This window comes from Peromyscus eremicus, chromosome 5 (genome assembly GCF_949786415.1).
Source record: "Peromyscus eremicus chromosome 5, PerEre_H2_v1, whole genome shotgun sequence".
Lineage (NCBI taxonomy): Eukaryota > Metazoa > Chordata > Mammalia > Rodentia > Cricetidae > Peromyscus > Peromyscus eremicus.
Genome location: NC_081420.1, coordinates 7,127,768 through 7,147,219, shown reverse-complemented (window position 1 = coordinate 7,147,219; position 19,452 = coordinate 7,127,768). Strand labels below are relative to the sequence as shown.

The window sequence follows — 19,452 nt, the reverse complement described above, 5'->3', positions numbered from 1 at the left end:
CAGAAGGAAGAGAGTGCGGGGAGGAGATTGCAGGTGGAGGAAGTGTAACTGCAGTGGGAGGACAGTGCAGATGGAGGAACTGTAACTGCAGTGGGAGGACAGTGCAGATGGAGGAAGTGTAACTGCAGTGGGAGGAGAGTGCAGATGGAGGAAGTGTAACTGCAGTGGAAAGAGAGTGCAGATGGAGGAACTGTAAATGCAGTGGGAGGAGAGTGCAGATGGAGGAAGTGTAACTGCAGTGGAAAGAGAGTGCAGATGGAGGAACTGTAAATGCAGTGGGAGGAGAGTGCAGATGGAGGAAGTGTAACTGCAGTGGGAGGAGAGTGCAGATGGAGGAAGTGTAACTGCAGTGGGAAGAGAGTGCAGATGGAGGAACTGTAAATGCAGTGGGAGGAGAGTGCAGATGGAGGAACTGTAAATGCAGTGGGAGGAGAGTACAGATGGAGGAAGTGTAACTGCAGTGGGAGAACAGTGCAGATGGAGGAAGTGTAACTGCAGTGGGAGGAGAGTGCAGATGGAGGAAGTGTAACTGCAGTGGGAGGAGAGTGCAGATGGAGGAAGTGTAACTGCAGTGGGAGGAGAGTGCAGATGGAGGCTGTTACTGCAGTGGGAGGAGAGTGCAGGTGGAGGCAACTGTAATTTTCCTCAATAAATGGAAAAGTGCACCCCTTTTCTTTTCTCCAGCTTTGAGGATTTTGAGGTACATTTATTTCAGGGTACCTTGTTCCTATACTGTGTTTGATTGTATGACCTATACAGTTGATTGTAATTACATGGTTTATAAATAGAAGAAAGAAAGATGTTAAGTTCATCAATGTCAAATGAGATTTCTGGCTTGTTACATTTGAGTAGCATAGAGTTTTTACTTTTCAGTCAATTGCAGTTCTCTGATTTCTTGATTGGCGTAAAATGGACTCTTTTGTTTCCAGGGGCTGATGTGGCATTTATCAGCTTCTCATGACTCATGGGAACATGACTTCTTATCTGCATATAGTCCAAAATCCAAACTCTATAGTAATAGTGAAATACTGAAGACAAACCTAAAGAAAATGAAGTGAATAGCTTGATTTGAAATGAAACAGCTTCATTTGCTGTTTAACACTGTGTCTGAGAACTCTCTACCTGCAGTGAGATATACAGATGAGAAATTATTTCCTTTGCCGTCTTCCTTTGTTGGTATTTTCTCAGGTGACCCCTCTTTGGAGTTGACCCTGCTTCAGTCCCTGGTAAGCTGTTGGACTGACACAGATTCAGTTCTGTTGATGCTGATGGCAGAGTTTCCTAAGAACTGATACTTATTGAGTGATGTCCTAACTTGAGGGGGGTGTGTGCACCAAAGTTATAGTACTCGAGAAAAAGACAGGATCATAAATTGTTTATACATTCCTGACACAATTGTAGAAGACAAATTTATGCATCTAAAACTACTACCACCACCCCCCATCGCCACCACTAGATCTTCCAACTTGGTAATTTGATATAGAAATGTATTATATAGAAATTATAGGATAAAAAGGTAGATTATTGAATCTACTCTGAAAAAAGGGATATAAAAATAATAGGATAAAAGGGTAAATTACTGAATCTACTCTGAAAAGAAAAAAAGAGAATATAGATATAAGATAAGAGGTAGATTATTGAATCTACTCTGAAAAAAAAAAAGACAGAGAAATGATAGGAAAAAGGGTAGATTATTGAATCTACTCTGAAAAGAAAAAGAGAGAATATAGATATGATAGATAAAAAGTAGATTATTGAATCTACTTTAAAAAAGCAACTATCAGTTTTAAATATTTTGCATTAGATTGGATTTTTGTATATTATATACAAATTTTTTACACTGATACAAATTTGAGATTAATTTTGTTAGAACATATCTTGTTCAAGGTATTGTACCTATACAGCTCATTTAACAATGTAATGCAAATTTCTAGTCCTTGAAAGTTATTATTACCAACTAATTAGGATATAAAGAAATGCTGGTTAGTAATTAGTCACCTATTACAATCAAATTTGTACTCATATTAGGTATGTTTTCAAGGTCAAACAGAGATATATTTTAGATAGGCCATCTTCAAACACTTCAGAGATGTACAGGATATGGGATTTAAGATGTTTTAATAACATAGATTTTTTTTTTTAATGACTATGAGACATGTCTGCTCCTGGTAGCACTATTCAACTTCAGAGGAGATAATGGGCATCAAAGAAACTCTATATGGAGTTTACTTTCATTGTGGCAAAATTTAGCCACTGGACAAGAAATTGCCTTAGCATCAACTGCTGACAGTATGTAGCAGGGTCCTTTGCTATTGTTCCATTTGGGGGTGGGAGCCAAGTAGGCGCAGAGTCAAACCACACAGACTCTGGGAGGATGTCAAAACAACAAGTTCAGTTTATTCAGGAAGAGGCAAGCCTTATATACCCTCCAACCCACCTTTGGGGGAGGTCTGATGAATATGCATCTGTTGGTGTGACATGGCTGTCTCTCATTGGTCTAGGTCATCTCCAGATCATGTTTCAGCTGCTGTTGCTAAGACCATCAGGCAGACCCAGGCTGGCTCTCAGAAACTCTCTTTTTAACTTGGCTGGGCCTCAAGCCAGCTAGGGATGAGTCATCCCACATATCCACCCCTTTTTATTATTTTATAGGACATGCTTAGTGGGAGCTAGGGTGCATTGCCCTAACCTTGTTGACCCCACCTCAGGAGAGCTCAGCATAATGGACTGTGCCTGTCTTAGACTGGCTTGCCAAACAAGCCAAACAAGCTCATATCCGTCATTGAGTACCAGCCCTGGAAGAACATCAATCCTGGAGAGCTGTCTGGGTGGGGGGCTTTAGGCAGTAGCCTTCTGTATCTCAGTGAGCCATGTGTGCATTATCTCTCTAGGAGGACTCTGATCTAGGTATCTGAGAGTGATAAAATGACTGGGGTCCCATCCATGTCCTTGAGATTGAAATTTTGACTAATCCTTCTCTTGTTCAAATATCTTCTACAACAGGTTCACCAACAGAAGGCGGCCACAAAGGCGACTCTACAGGTTTTCTTGGCTCTTAGATACCTAGATCAGAGTCCTCCTAGAGAGATAATGCATGCATGGCTCACTGAGATACAGAAGGCTACTGCCTAAAGCCCACCACCCAGACAGCTCTCCAGGATTGATGCTCTTCCAGGGCTGGTAGTCAATGACAGATACGAGCTTGTTTGGCAAGCCAATCTAAGACAGGCACAGTCCATTATGCTGAGCTCTCCTGAGGTGGGGTCAACAAGGTTAGGGCAATGCACTCTAGCTCCCACTGAGCATGTCCTATAAAATAATAAAAAGGGGTGGATATGTGGGATGACTCATCCCTAACGGGCTTGAGGGCCAGATGGCTCAAACAAGTAAAAAAGATACTTTCTGAGAGTCAGCCTGGGTCTGCCTGATGGTCTTAGCAACAGCAGCTGAAACATGATCTGGAGATGACCTAGATCAATGAGAGGCAGCCATGTCACACCAGCTGATGCATATTCATCAGACCTCCCCCCAAAGGTGGGTTGGAGGGTATATAAGGCTTGCCTCTTCCTAAATAAACTGAACTTGTTGTTTTGACATCCTCCCGGAGTCTGTGTGGTTTGACTCTGTGCCTACTTGGCCCCCACCCCCAAAGGGAACAACAACAAGGACCCTACTACAACAGTATGCTGTCCAAATGGACAAGCAGGACACAAAAGAAAGGACTGCCAAACCTTGCCAAGGCAAGGTAGGAAGGCCCTTTAGAAAATCTTGCTTCACCTCATAAACTGTAGAGTAGTGGCTGTGGCTGTGGAGCCCCCATGGGACTGGACTAGGCCTTCTGGATATGGAAGATAGTTGTTTGGTCAAACTGTTTGAGGGGCACTCAGGCAGGGCGATTGGGATCCATCCCTGGTGAATGGGCAGGCTTTTGGGAATCCGGTGCCTGGGGTGTGATGCGTTGCGCAGCCTCGGTGCAGTGGGAAGGGGCTTGGACCTGCCTAGGCTCAGTGTGCTGGGCTCTGCTGACTCCCCATGGGAGACCTTGGTTTGGGAGATGTGGGGATATGGGGCGGCTTGGGAGAGAGGGCTGGGGGGTGGGAGGAGGGAAGAGGTAGGATCTGTGGGTGGCGTGTAGAGTGAGTAGAAAATTTCTTAATAAAGAAAAATGAAAAAAAAAAAAGAAAATCTTGCTTCACTGATGAGTCTGTTAGATATGCTAGGCCTGTAGACTGAAGATGATGCCCCAACATTGCAAAGAAATCTTGGGTGACTGTCCAGGCAGCCAGCTGTTTCTATCATTTCTCACATTTTTTGGAAGTCACTTGTTTGTACTTCCTGCTTACTTAGGTAATATTATTTCCTTCTTGGGTCTCTGACATAGTTGAAGATTAGATAGTTATAGTTTTCCTTGTTAACAAATTCAGAAAAGAAACTCACCCCCCCCACCCCCACCTCAGAGCCAGGAGAAGAATGGTGGTATACACAGAAGCCAAAAGGAGTCTAGAGAGCCTTGCTGGGTTGTCTCCTCAGCCTATTGCTATAGGTCTTGGCCATATATCTGGCCACATTTCACCACATGCCACAGAACATGCCTAAAAACAGATGGCTTTTCTGTTCCCTCAGTAGGTCATCACTCAATAAACATCAGCCCCTGGAAAACTTAAACATCACCATTACCAAAACCAAATATGGACAGTCCAATAGCTTCCCAACCTAAGCATTTCTTGGGAGTTCAGGGATCAAGGCAGGGTTCAGTAGAGAACATGAAGGAAACAGGTGGGGAAAATGGTTACTCAACTGCCCATCAGACCCCAGGTAGGGAGTTCTCATACACAGACTTTAAACGCCAAATCAAAGCCATGGTGTCTTCATTTTTTCTGATTTGTTTCAGGTAGACACAAAGGACATAGTTCTTAAGTGACTGGCTTATGTCTGTGTCCTGATGTTGGAGTGCTCTGATGTGACTGGTCTTCAGGAGGCAGGAAAGAATAGGAACTTATTTTTGAAGGCTCCAGTGTCCATGAAACTTTAAAAACTAAATTTACCATACTTCTTTTATTGTAAGAATGTTAGCTGTGGTCCTTGTGATAGACCAAAATGGCATGTACCATTTCATCTCAGCAGCGACATGAAGGCATGTACCATTCATCTCTGCAGAGACAGGTGTCAGCCTGGGAGAAAGTGTTCTCGGGGTGAAACAGGAAGGGATTGTTTCCTGAGCATGGGAATGGACAGAGGACAGACTGCAGGCACAGAGACTGTTACACTAGAAAGTGGACAGACAGAAGGAATGTAGTGGATACAAGAGATGTGTTTCTCAAACAAACGAGAGCTATGGATGCCCTGTCTGTGTAAACACTGGAAGGAAGATCTTTGGGGAGGATGAGAAAATAGCAAATGGGAGCAAAGTAGGAGCAACAAGTACGTTCGTTTATGGCGTTTTGTTAGTGGGGTTCATTGTAGTCATTCAGATCTTTGCTCTTGGGGTGAGGAGAGAGTCTAGAAAGAACAGAGTGGGAACCAAGGCCTGGGAGTGTCATTAAACTTTGCTCTATGTCTCACAGCTGGTCACCGAAAAAAAGATGGTTCCAGCTCCAGTCTTCATCGCTCCTGGGTTCCCGTGTTGTCTTATCCTTCTGCTACTCTGGTTTCAAAGTCGAAGGTGTTTATTTGGGGAGGGGAATAATGCTCAAGATGAGGGGAGTCAAGCACAGGGTATTTGTACCAACCTGGGTTGAAAATATCAAACTATGTATTTTTAGATGGTAGGATTAACTGTGACTCTTGGTTCCACCTACTTTTCCATGTTTCTAAACATTTCTATAATGAATAGTGTTTTATTTTATTATCTCCAAGTTCAAACCAGAAAATGACTTCCTCACTCTTGTAAGGGTCAGTGCCTTGGAACCAAGTTTCTTTTTACTGCTTCTGCCAGCTTTGGTCTCACCTTTACCATCCCTCTTCCCTAACACACACACACACACACACACACACACACACACACACACATATATGTGCACACACATACACACACACGTGTACACACACATATGCGTATACACATACACAGACATGCATATACATATGCATACACACACATGCACACACACACACACACACACACACACACACACACGCTTTTATGAAATTCTCATAATTTGGCTTGGTTGTCAGAACGCATCAGAAAGTAGCCCTCTGTTTCCTTCAGACTGACATCCTAATTTGGAACTGGCTCTGGCTTCCCAGGAGTGTTGCTGACCTGCCTTTCTCTGCCCTCCTGTGAAGCTCAGCCTGGATTCTAGGTCTTGGCCTCCTCTAGTTCATCTCAGCCTGGTCTTTCCCCAATGTATGAAGTTGAATTTCACATTCCCCCAATTTACATCCTTCCTGGACCATGAACATGTGACCTTACTTTGTAATGAGGTAGTTGCAGGTAGAACTAATTATAGTGAAGCTCTACTACAGAAGGATGAGCCCCCAATCCACAATTATGGCATACCTTTAAGAAGAAATGAGACACAGAAACACATAGGGAACTTTCCCTGTGACAACAGTAGCAGGGATGTGAGTGATGCAGGGACAAGCTAAGAATTGGTAGCAGCTACCAGTAACAAGCGACAGGAAGCCTCTACTCACACCGTGTTTTGGGCTGCTATCCTCAGTAGTACGGTTTAATAAACTTCTCTTGTAAACCAAAGTGTTTGGGGCACTAGGCTAGGGCAGCGTGGAAGACTCAGGCTCAACTGAGTGGTCAAGGAAGCTGCTGGGTGCCCGGAAAGGCCTTACTCCGCTCAGTCTCCTGTTGGCTTGCAATTTTCACCACTCCCCCACCCCCACCAAGGAAGGAAGGAATGCATGTCTACTGCCAGAGGAGTAGCAGGTGGCAATTGACTTCAGGGCATCGGTTCACCAAATCCTGATGGTGAATCTCAGACAGGCAAGGCCCCGAGAGCCCGGGCCCCAGAATGTCTCTTGCTACTGCTGTGTCTTTGCGTGTTTGCTGCTGCCGTTTTCCTCTGGTGTCTGGCACGGTGTGAATGGTGTGGTGTGAATGGCGTGGGGAATCCCCACTGCCCTTAGTGCAGTGTGATCATCTCTTGGAAATATCCTGTTCTTCTGGGCATTTTTACCTGGGGATTGTTATGAAGATGATTTCCTCCTAAGCTGTGCTGCTGAACTGAAGCAATGATTTTATACAGTAATAGTGTTAGTTCAAATAGGACTTTGATGATTGAGGGTTTTAATAAATACAGTAAAGGATTATGGCAGAGGTTAGGTTAGTGGAAAAATTAACATAGGTAAAGGTGAGATAAAATGTCACCTCTGCCCCTGATAAAGCAGAGGCTGCAGAGGATAAAAAATAAAACAAGGAAGTGTCACACAGCTAGAACACACGAGTTTCTATTGAGGAGCCGTATAGACTGTGGCTTCGGTTAATGATTAAAAAAACAAACAAACAAAAAACAGTTGAGTCCCAGTTAGCCTAACTAGCTTAAATTCTTTTAACCTTATGTTGGGAGATGTGTTCACAGGTTTCAGAGTGCATCATAGCTGAAACAAAGCTTTGAAAATAACTTAAAATTAGACTAAGATGTTTTTGTCAAAAAGCTTTGAGATGAAGAACCCAAGAAGACAATCCAAAGTTTTAGAAAGGCACATAACTGAGTGAGGGACTCATTAAGGTCAGGGGTCAAAAACAAAGCAGCCCAGTTATCATTAGCTGATCTGCCTTTCTTGCTAGGATGGGATGATGATTAATTCCTTGTGCCCATTTCTGCCCTCCTCTTCCTGATATAAAAACTGTTGATGATGGGTATGCACACCAAAGATTTAAAGTAAAGCTGACTGGTTCTTCTTCATATATAAAAGTTTAGATTTGTGATTCTTCTTAGATTTCTTATAATGTTACCTTTTGCAATAAATAATAAAATAATTGATCCTTTCTTTGTAACCACAAAATGCAGCCTGACAGTAAAAGAACTGGCTGAGAAAAATACCTTGCTTGCTCACACTCTGTTAATCTATAACAAGTTGCTTGGACATGAATATATGCGGGTTCTTGGGACAACTTGTTTTTCACCTGTAATATGTAAAATGTTTATCATGTAAGGGAAAACATGCTGTTTTTTCACTTGTGTTCATTGTAATGATTCACTTGAAAAATAGATTGTATCCACATTGTAATTTTTATATTGCTTGAAAGATTTTGCTTGGGTATATAAGCTGTAAAGGAAAAAAAATAAAGTGAGTTCGAAGAAAAACATCAAAAGAGTAAAAGGAAAAGATAAAGAATGAGAGAAGGAAATCACCAGGAAGGATGCAGAGGAAAAATAAAAGTAGAAGAATAAAGAAGTCAGAAGGAAGTCAAGAGAGTGTGTGTGTCTTTTCCCTTACTCCCTCACTGACTCTGTGGATCTCCTTCGAGCCCTGTGCTGCTGGAGGCTGGTTCTCAAGCTGCAGTAGTCTAGTACAAGCTGTGGGTTAACACGAATCAGAGATAAGGTTCAAACCTTCCTTCAACAAAAAGCTTGTTTGCTCCAGGAAAGCAGCAGAGGGACAAAGTGTCCCGAGAGTTGGAAAGATCCAGCGGGAAGATTAAAATGCATGGGCTCCTCCCTGTTCTGGAGCCATTACTTCTGAGCCTACTCTCTCCTAGGCCCATGATCCCCGTGCTTCCCACCAGTGTGGCGGGCTGTGGAACACAGCTCTCCCCCTGTCCTGGCAGCCTGCTCCCTGCTCTGTGGGGTTTCTGTCTTAGAGGAGAAGCCAAGGAGCTGACTCTACTCTGCCTCCCTTCCCTGTGCCTCTCCCAGCAGTGAGAGGTCCCAGGGACCAAAGCATGGCCCTGAAAAACTCCTGACAAAGATGTCCAAGAGGCAGCCATGTCCTCCATTGTGTGACTCTTCTGTCTGTGATGACTCTCCTGCTCACTGAGGTGTGCTGGTCATACTTCACTCATATGCTATTCACCCTCTTCCAGGAAACAGTGTGTCTATCAGTGGCAGTCTCCTAATACTTTCCAGCCTGTTCTCCCATACCTCTTTTCTACATCAAGAAGATTGGATCCTTCTGAGCTACAGGTATGAACCAATCGCTCACCTACTAAAGTGTCTGTCCATTGGTTCACTGTCCACCTGACAGCCAGGCCCAGCTCCGACCATGGCCCCAGTGGTTCTCATCAGCATCCCTGTTACCTGCCTCATCATCATCATGGGCCCCAGTGGTTCTCATCAACATTCCTGTCACCTGCTTCATCTCCTTTAACTCATAGTAGCTTCATTCCAAGATGTTAACATTCTTGGAATGAGCCTCTTCATTCTTCTCTGTGGTGTGCTAGCTCATGGCCTTTTCTGGTCTGGGAACACTTTTCTTCTTCTAGTCTCCCATTACTCTTTTTCATGCTCTTGGGTTTTAGTTAAGCATTGCCTTCTGGGAGAAATTTTTAAACATGCACCATCTCCCAACACAGAGTCAGCTGCCCCACCAAGTTAACTAACCAAGTCTCACTTTACAGTTTGAAATGCTGGGCTTATTTTTGTGACTCTTGGAAGCATGCCCATCTCTTCCCCAGACAATGCTATCACTTTATCTCTGCCCCTCAGCCTATAGCCTGTGCATCAGACTCAGGAGCAGAGGCTGAGTTTTCAAAGAGTAACTACAGGTCATCCCTGAGTCTCTAGATCCTGTCTCATTCCCATCCAGCATGTACTTTTTTACATCTAATGTAAATGTGCATCGACTGCTAACAAAACACTAATAATCAACTGCTAATAAACCACGTGCCTCCATCCTGACAGTCTGTGCAGATAAGATGATCCGTTTGCATGGCGCTGTGACCTTTGCTTTTCAGAGAAAACTCCTTGTGTATTCATTTGATTTAATTTGTGTCACTTCTCACTGGCTGATTTCCTTGAAGAACCATCGCCATTTTCTTTAGATCTCTGATATTTCAGACTGACAGTTGCACTTCTGAGGGAAATGATGTGTGTGTGTGTGTGTGTGTGTGTGTGTGTGAGAGAGAGAGAGAGAGAGAGAGAGAGAGAGAGAGAGAGAGAGAGAGAGAGAGAGAGAGAGAGAGATTTGAATATTTTCCATGGAGATATTTTTCAAAAAATAATCTATGTGTGTTTGGTGGGGTGCTGCCTGCCCACTTCCGCCTCCCTCCTCTTTGCTGTCTTTTTCCAGCCCACATAATCTCTTTTCACAGTGATATTTTAGTGGCACTCTTAGCTTATCCGATTTCAGTGGTCTGAACTTTTCCAATTGAAAATACTCCCTTGGCTCATTTCTAATCATGAAGCTCACATGTATAGCCTGGATTTTTTTTTCTTGTTCTGCAAAGATGTGCTAAGGGGGGTGGGAGGCTTAGCGAAAACTGGGGAGACCCTCTAAGAGGAGGTGCTGAAATGTGAGCTGTGTTCCCTGGAAGGAAGAGCTGTGGTGCTGAGCCAGCAGAAGACCACAGGGAACCTCCATCATCACGGCCACTGTGTCCGGCTCTCTGAGACAGCTTTATGTCGTATGTTCTGATGCTACTGAACCTCCTCCACACTGCCAGCTCCTCAGGGGAAGTGAATTCCCTCAGCTTGTCTACTTGTCATTGAGGTCATATTTGGTGAGTAACTAATGGGTGTGAGGATTTTCTGGACAATAAGTGGGATGAGGTGTCTGACGTTTTTGCAGATTGATGATCATGAGGTGGACATCTCAGAGTGAGAGGGACTGCTTAGGTGGCGAAGTCAGCATCCACCCGACAAGTGTCCAGTCCCTCCCCCGCTCATATTCAGAAAAGCAAATTGTGATTAGTGGAACATAGAAGGTGGGTCAGTCTGACTTCAGGACCGAGTTCTTCCTCTTACTCTACACTGAAGAAGTAAAGCATGGCCCTCTGGGTGCCCACTGGAGCCTCCCTTCCCATACTCTCCCGAGTGGAGTGGCCTCCTTTGTCCTAATCAAATGCCTGTTACCCAACCTACACACTCTCCTGTCCCTGATGCCCCGACATCACAAACCTAGAAGAGCAGTGGCTTCTAACTTTAGGTGCCGTTCGTGATCCAGTGAGTGAACAACTGTCATTAAAAGGCACACTGAGTAGCTGATTGCTTGTGATGCTACCTCATTAGCGCATGCTCTGTGGAACTGCTCCTCCAGACACTCAGATAGTAAAATGGACAAAGACCACGGCCTAAGGGAGTTAGTTTTCTTTTTCTTATTTCTCACACTAAGCCACTCCCTAGATCTTGCTCTCAAGTACAGGGGGCTGTGAGCATGCCCAGGAGTAGAATGCCAACAGACAAGCACATTCAGACTGCACCTTCCCTAAATATGCTGGGTCTACCCTTGCAGCATGTGGGACCACACCTGTCTGTGTTTACTGAGGGGCAGCGCGTTGATAGACAGACACCTGAGATCTTTCTCCTCTCTTCTCAGATTGTACATCAGATATTCTCGCACAGGGCTGGTGTGGCACCTCAGATCCCCAGGGGTATCGGGATGATACAAAAGCAAGCGCTTCGGGAACTTTTCTGCCAGATTCTCCTCCACACATAGCCCACCCACAAAGAACACCTTCCCTTTAACACCTGCAGCCTTCACAGCTTAAAAAATATTTCCCCAGTGGAAAACGAAACAATTTTCAAGCTGTTCCCTGCATATTAAACAGACATCTGTTTATACTACCAGCCAGCTTCAAGGAAATGTGTTTTCCTAGGGTGTTGGTTTATACAATTTAAAAATCCAAAGCATGTGAGAAATTGACTCAAACACTGGAGGCTTGCTCAGCTTTCCTCTCTGCCTTGGGCCCAGGCTGGGCCTTTACTCAGCTTCTAGGCTCACAGGCTCCAGTTGGCCACAGTTTAGATGTCCTCTGGACTCTGAGCATCACGAGACAGACAGTGCTCCCTTCTTTTCCTTGTCCCTTTGAGAAGTTTCTCAGCAGATTGCAGACGATCATCTCAACATCCTTACCTTCCACAGTGGGCTCGCCTGCGTCACAGCAGGTGGTAAATCGGCCTGATTTATCATTATTTGCATTTTTAATTTGATGTATTTTAGGCCCAGAGAGGTTTTTTTTAAAGGGATCTTAAAATGACAGCACAAACATCGATACATAATTCATCATCTGTTTTTCATAATACGTGTGGTTAAGAATCCATTGATGCACCGAAAGGTCATTAACACTCTAACAAGATGAGGCTACGGTTTGATCTCCTTGCCTCCTACTCTTCCCTGCTGAGCTCTAGGCTGAAGCACAGGATGCCTCCGAGCTGGCACTGTACCAAAGGAAAAGCTTCCTTAGTGTCACCTTTGCCCATCTTCAGGACCGCCAAACACTAAGTGGCAGACACATTGACAGGCCACTTAGGAATGTAGATGCTCCTAAATGGTAGCAAAATGTGAAGGAGCAAGAGGGTCCTGGTATCCACACTGCCTCCCTTCCTTCCAAAGCTCTGACGTCATTCAGTGGTCATCTCCTCCCTGCTCCCCACTTCATCAGGCAACACTGTCTCCAAGACCCACTTTAAGAAAAGCCAGGAAAACACACACACACACACACACACACACACGCACACACGCGCGCGTGTGCGCACACACACACTCACACCTTTTGCCTTCCCTGCGCCACACAGGATAGCATATAGTCTGTCCCCAGTTATTTAGTGTGTGGGCTTTATTCCTCCACTGTGCTGGCTGATTAGTTTTTGACACTTGACACAAATTAGAGTAACTGGGAAGAGGGAACCTCACTTGAAGAATTGTGTCCATCAGATTGGCATGTGGGCATGTCTGTGGCGCATTTTCATGATTAACGATAGATGTGGGAGGGTCCAGCCCACGTGGCATCATGCATCCTGGGCTGTATAAAAAAGGTAGCTAAGGAAGCCAGGGAGAGCAAGCCAGAAGCAAGATTCCTCTAGTGTCTCTGCTTCAGTTCCTGACCCTGGTTCCTGCCTGGAGTTCCTGTCTTGGCTTCCCTTGATAACAGACTGTGGTCAGTAAGCTGATACAGCCCTGTTCTGCCCATATTGCTTTTGGTCTTCATGTTTATCACAGCAACAGATAGTAAACGAGAATACCCACCAAGCTTGTAGCCTTTGTTAGAACTACCCAAATTTACAATGCATATCAAATGCTTCCATTAAATAAATGCACACATATGAGAAGGTTAAACCACATACCAAGTAATCATATGCCTCAGTAGCTACAATGATTTTTCTTTTGGGGAATCCCTTCATTCTCTTCACAAGTATTTCCCGAATGCCTACTAATTCGCTAGGTCCCATCTGAGGAACTATTGGCTCTAGTGACTCTATCAAATCAATACCTTTCTAGATCCAAGATAAGTAGACTTAAGACAGTCCTTGAGTGGCTGTGTGATTACGTACATCCTCACCAAAATAATGGCTTGTTGCATCTGACTTCAACTACAATTTACCCTGAGACCTTGACATTGGTTATACTTCTTATTCATTACTATACTTGATTCTGTTAATAAATTTCAATGACTCCAAAAACAACAGCCAAGCAACTGAATTCAGGCTTATTAAGTATAATGTTTCCTGCCTAGGAGAAGTCACTCTAGAATGTTTTAAAAGACATGAAGGGTGACATATGACATTTCCAGTGATCCTCTGATATCTCTATGTAATTGGTGACATCTGGTCATATTTATAAAGTGGCTACCTAAACAGCAACATGTAGTCCCTTGAAAACAGAACAGACTCATCAAGGGCTTTGCAGAATGAGCTTACATGTTCTTTTTCCTCTTGTTGCAATCAGACTTTCTGCGAAGCTGCTCTCTGAGATTTATGATGCTGGGGAATGTATGTGCAGAGGCGGGTGAATGAGTAGTAAGTTCTAAAGGATCAGTTAGGTTAATTTATAATGGGCCATTTATCTGCATTCTGAAATGCATTATTTCACGTGCACTAAGTAGGAGGGTGTTAATAGCCAGTAAATGTCCTTCAGCTAGTTTTTCACTCAGAGTGAACCACTACATTGTAGAAAATGTTTCTCACTGTTCATAGCCCTTCTTAATTGTCCACAATTTTCACTATTTATTTTTGAGATCAAATACCATATTTGCTTTCAAAAGATGTTTTCAAAAATCTTCCAAATTTGGACATTATGTATATTGAAGTATGCCAGACTTCAGATTTCACTAATAGAAACAAATGCCTCAGATGTATTTCCAAATGTTTGTCTAGCATTGCTTTATTTAGGTCGGCACACTCTCAGGTGTGAGATAAGTAGAGAACCATGCAATTATCCAGATAATCTGATCCAATAACATTTTTTTTTTTTTTGCCTGCTTTTCCACCTTTAGCCAGAATTAATATCTGAGTTAATTGGCTTAGCCGTTCCTGCCACACTCAATGCTGGGCAACAAGCAAAGCTCCACCGGCCTTTGCTGGGCTGTCCTTGGCCTCAGGAGACCGAGGTTACTGGACAGACAAGGAAAGAGGCAACAGCTGTTTCTTCGGAGCTTCTTTGGGTTCTGCACCTCTGTCCAAATGAGGCCAAGAGCAATCTAGGATCTTGGAAGTAGCTCCGGTCCAGTGGACAGGGCTGAGTCGGAGCAGATGGAATAAAATAAGCACAATTACAGGACTCCGTTGTCACGGCCCATGGCCTTGTCACAGCCTGGGGCCTTCACCTCCTATTAGAAGAGCTCAGCTACCCCTGGCTTGTGGGACAAGCTTCTCCCAGCAGACAGGCGTCTTTAGTCTCACATTGCATAACCAGATTGCCTCTGTCTCCAGTTCCATCTGCACCCTCTAATTCATCTTTCTTTCCTGTCAAACAAATTTCCAAATCTCTAGCTGTCATCGTTGTAGTCCCTTAACTGTAAGTTTTTAGTGGCTTTTTATTTCCTACAGGATAACATGCAAAGTGCTCAGACTGATGAGCAGGGTCCTGTGGGCTCTGCTCCGCCCACATTCATCCCCACACCATACCTCTTTGTCATCGTCCCCCACCCCTCTGTTCCCATGTCCCCCTCCTCCACCCCCGTCCAGGAAGCACAGTCACAGGGAACTTCTTCTCTGGCCCCTCCCTCCTTTGGACCATTCTAGATCTCACCTTCACCTGTCTCATCTGGGCCCAGTCCTACTGCAGCTCCTCCCTTGAGTCCTGCCTGAGCAGCCTGGCCAGAGGCTCCCTTGCCTGAGGCGAGACTCATTCTGGACCACTTCATTGTACCCCATGCAGGGACACCTCTTTTGGACAATGAATTATTCACTTGTATGTGACATCTTTCCTCAGCTTGATTGCCAGCTCTGTGTGTGACACCTCCTTGTATTCCCATGACACCCAGCACACAGTATGCTCTTAGCAAGTGACAAAATGAGATAGACTGAGTTTAGCTGTGGTTTCCACTCTCCTGGCCACACCCCCTTCATCGTTTCTGTTAAGCAAGTAAAACTGGGAAGCCGAGACCATGGACGAGGCTCAGGTGCTTGCTAGCTGCAGTGGTTAGGACTCGGCTTTGGGGTCTGCTGCTCCCTTGGCTGTGTGCTTTCAGCTCTGTGCTGTCATGCAAAATAGGGTGCTGTACCCTTGACACGTGGTTGTTGAGGTTAAACAAGGTTTCATAGGTAAGCCAGGTGAGTAATTGGCATGCAGCAAGTACGTAATGAATGTTTGCCCTTCTTATTAAACATTCTGTCAAAAGAAATTCTTACACCTGGGCCCAATCTTCTCTTTTAGGGCAAATGTCAGTTGACAGTGAAAGTGAAAGTTTACTCTTCAGGAATAGCCGTTGGGGGCGGGTCTCCAACTTCCGGAGCTGGCCTAGTAGGCCAAGGTGTTCTCAAGGTGTCTGAATTCTGGGACAACCCTGGACCTAATTCACTGAAGTGACCAACTCAACCTTTATCTAAGAAGAGTTTGATTTTCTCTTTCATGTGCTCCTGCCACAGCTGATTGACAGAACAACAGCCGGATGTCACTGGATTTAAGAAAGACTGACCCTGCCTGGTATGGTACCACATACTTGCAAGCCTAGTCCCACGGAGACTGAGACAAGGGAATTAGGAGGCTATCCTGGTATACACAACAAGATTCTATCTCAAAATCCTTTCAAAAGCTGAAATTCTTTAAATGGTCATTCTGAAGCCGATTATATGACCCACCCTTCCCCACTGTGAACCCCAAAGACAAGAACCCAAGGTCTTTCACCCCGCTTTAGATGGGCGCACAACTCATTTTGCTATTGGGTACACGTGGTAGGGCCCCCAGGCCACCTGCCCACAGGATGGTGAGTGGAGGGTTACCTTGAATTCAGTTTCAATGTTGGCCAGTCTGGCTAACTCATTGCTTAGCTCCAGCGCAGTGAGGACAGGGTCTTCACTAGACAGGGACAGGTAGGCAGCGCTGGCCAGTCCTTTGTAGGCATTCATGCGTGAGCGCGAGTGGCTGAAGGAGTCCTTGCGCTGCTTCTCAGTGCATTCATTGCACTTGCAGAAGTAGTCATGAGGCCGCTCGATACGCGCACCCTTGAGCAGCAGGATGTGCACGATCTCATACTCCTGACAGTGCGCCGCCAGGATGATGGGCGTGATATCGTGGGAGAAGCGCGTGCCATCCTCGTCATAGGCGTAGAAGTCATCGTCCCGCAGCTCCTGCTCCAGCGGGCTGAGTGTCAGGCGCTGACCCTGGGCGAAGGCTGGATGGTTGAGGATGGCCTCCACAATGCGCACGTAGCCCTTGCTGATGGCCAGCAGCAGCGCATCGCCCACACGTGCCAGGTTCTCCTTCTTCAGCAGCAGTTCCGTGACCTCCAGGTGCTCATTACCCACGGCCAGCTGCAATGCATTCTGTCCCATATAGTCCACACAGTTGAAATTGAGGGTCTTGGACTCCTCCAGCATTTTCCTGACCACTGGTATGTTGCCATATTCAGCCGAGTCCAGGAAGCGCTCCTCCTCAGGTGTCAGGCTGGTGCCCTTCTCGTTGAACATGTAGGCAGGACCCCGGATGGCCTGGCGGCGCCCCTTCTCCCTCAAGGTGGTGTGCCTGCGCTGCATGTTTTTGAAGGTGCTGCTCCCCAACCTGAAGGACAAGGGCAAAGAAGCTTGGTTACTTCTCTGGGGACCTAGGGACTTCGGAAGGACAAACAAAAACTGAGTTAAGAATATCGTGATTGGAATCCTGCTAGACACTGTCTTTAACACTGACATCAAGACTAGCTGAATTGCCTGAAGTACTGTTCTTGTTTGTTTTGTATTTTGTTTTTGTTTTGTTTTGTTTTGTTTTGAGCTGGAAGAATACTGACTGACTTACTGTCCCTGGGATTAGAGGGGTGGGGTAAGGTGGAAAAACAGATTGAGAAGCCCTGTGACAGGAAGTGGTGTGTGTGTGTGTGTGTGTGTGTGTGTGTGTGTGTGTGTGTGTGTGTATAGTAGGGCTGTGGGGAAATAGGTGGGTTGTCCATTTTATTCCCATCTGTGTAAAGCAGAGCAGGTCCCCCAACCTCTCTGCATTCTTGTTTTCTTACCTGTACAGTGTGGACAGAGTTTCGTGTGCCACGGTGTGGGTGTAAGGTGCCTGTAGAGCCTAGAGCCTTCTCACTCTGGTCTCATCTGCCCTTTCCTGTCTCTTGCTGTGCCTAGATTCGATGGGTGGTACAGGGGAACCATCCTCATGGTTAATGCTGCCTTTAGTTCCATTTCTCACCCTCCACTGAGGTCTGACACTGTGGTTCAGCTGCATTTGCATTAGGCTGCAAGCATGGACAGACAGGACTGTTCCTACATTTGCTGACAATCTCTATGTGGGCCTTGTCCACTGGTCCTCAGGAGAATCAGGCACCTACTCAAAGGCAAGGTGTGCCTGGAAGCAGGACTGGAGATCTTGCCTCTTGTGAAAGCCAGGGATCAGCCTCCTAGGGAAGTCAGCCACATCTCCTTAAGACTGGATTCAGTTCAACCTGCATTCAATCTTCTAGGAGAAGAAACAGCTCAGCTTACATGCCATGCTTACTTCTAAGTCGCTCTTTCCCTTGTAGCACAGAGTAGAAGTTAATACGAATCTGCTGGTAGTAGTGGGTAACATTCCCTGAGAACCTATCATGTCCCAGGGGCAGTGCTAAGAGTACATAAGTACATCAGCTTGTGGAGTTCCTCCATCAAAGCAACAGCAAAGGCATTTTATCCTCAGATGTGCTGACAGAAGAGGACTTGAACATCCATCTTAAACTTTCACATGGCACTGGCCGTCTTGAGGCCTCTTGGCTTTGCCAAGTCACCTAAGAGTTTGCCAAGGATTTTTGCCTTTTCTTTACTTTTGTCTATTTATTTGTGTGTGGGGTGGTGGTGGTGGTGGGGGGAGGGATCACACATTTGGAGGACAGGGTAACTTGAAGGAGTTTGCTTTTCTCCTACCGTGTGAGTCCCAGGCATCAGACTCTCAAGTTGTCAGGCTTGCTGAGAAAGACCTTATCTGCTGAGCCATCTCACTGGCCCTTGACAAAAATTTAAGATAACAAACCAGAAAGACACAGCCATAATGTAATTCGAGCTCAAATCAGGCCTTTCCAGCTGGCCTCAGGACCTTGAATGGGTACCCAGTTTCTAGGTACCAGATTATGTAAAATAGAGGGGTTAGACCACATGTACCTCCAGGCCACCACTGAATTTTCCTGTCCCCTCCCCCAGTTATTCCTGCCTGAATTCTCCTTTTCCTATCTGTTCTCACTCATCTTGTCTAAATGATTCAGGATAGCATAACCCAAAGAGTATCTGTTTCAGAGTGAGTACCCAAGCATTTCCCATGGTCCCAGAGAACCATCTTGTTGTTCCTGATGGTGTCTGCAGCATGCAGAATGCTTGGTTCTTCACTCAAGCTGTCTGAAGAAATAAGCTTTTAAATCAAACTTGGTGTTTAGTGCCTGGGCAGACTTTGGAATTTTGAGCTCTGTTATTTTCCTGCTCATTTAACCTATGACCTGCTCCAGCTCCTTGGGGCCTGGTCTCTGCTGTAGAGCACTGGGGGTCAGAGCTTGGTGTGCTAAATCCTGCCTGGAACTGGGTCACACTCCCCTTGGGAAAGCCACTGTACAACAAGGTGGGGCAGCTCTTTCATCTGCAAAAACTGAAACAGGTAGTCATGGGAAACCCCCTCTGAGACAGCTCCAGGCTATCAATCCTGTCTGGTGAGCCCTGCTGATTCAGGAAGAGAATCCAAGCTGCCTCATTCTAAAGTGTGCTTTGGTAAAAGAATGCAGGGGAAAGAGTGGCAGGGTTCAAGTTCACAAGCTTCTTCTGAGCCCTTTCTTCCCAAAGTGCCATCATTTCACAGAGAAGGCTGCTCCCTCATGCAAAAGGCAGATCCCAGGAGGGGATCCCAGAGCAATCATTCCACAAGACAGGGAGTCGAAAATAGTGTGCAGGTGTATTACTACAGACACTTCAGGAGAGGGGAGAACTGTCACCTCCTTTGTCTCTCCTGACC

The 19,452-nt window shown here is 45.4% G+C and overlaps 1 protein-coding gene across 1 annotated transcript in view; it reads right to left on the bottom strand.

Annotated features, from left to right (window-relative positions):
- Trpc7 (transient receptor potential cation channel subfamily C member 7) overlaps positions 1 to 17,645 on the bottom strand; it is a 122,865-nt gene extending 105,220 nt beyond the window's left edge. Inside the window, exons 1-2 of the mRNA XM_059262404.1 lie at positions 17,572 to 17,645; positions 16,275 to 17,052 (exon numbers count right to left, since the gene is read on the bottom strand). Coding sequence (XP_059118387.1) covers positions 16,275 to 17,052; positions 17,572 to 17,645 — 852 coding nt within the window. The remainder of the gene's footprint in view (positions 1 to 16,274; positions 17,053 to 17,571) is intronic.
- Between the last annotated feature and the right edge of the window lie 1,807 nt (positions 17,646 to 19,452).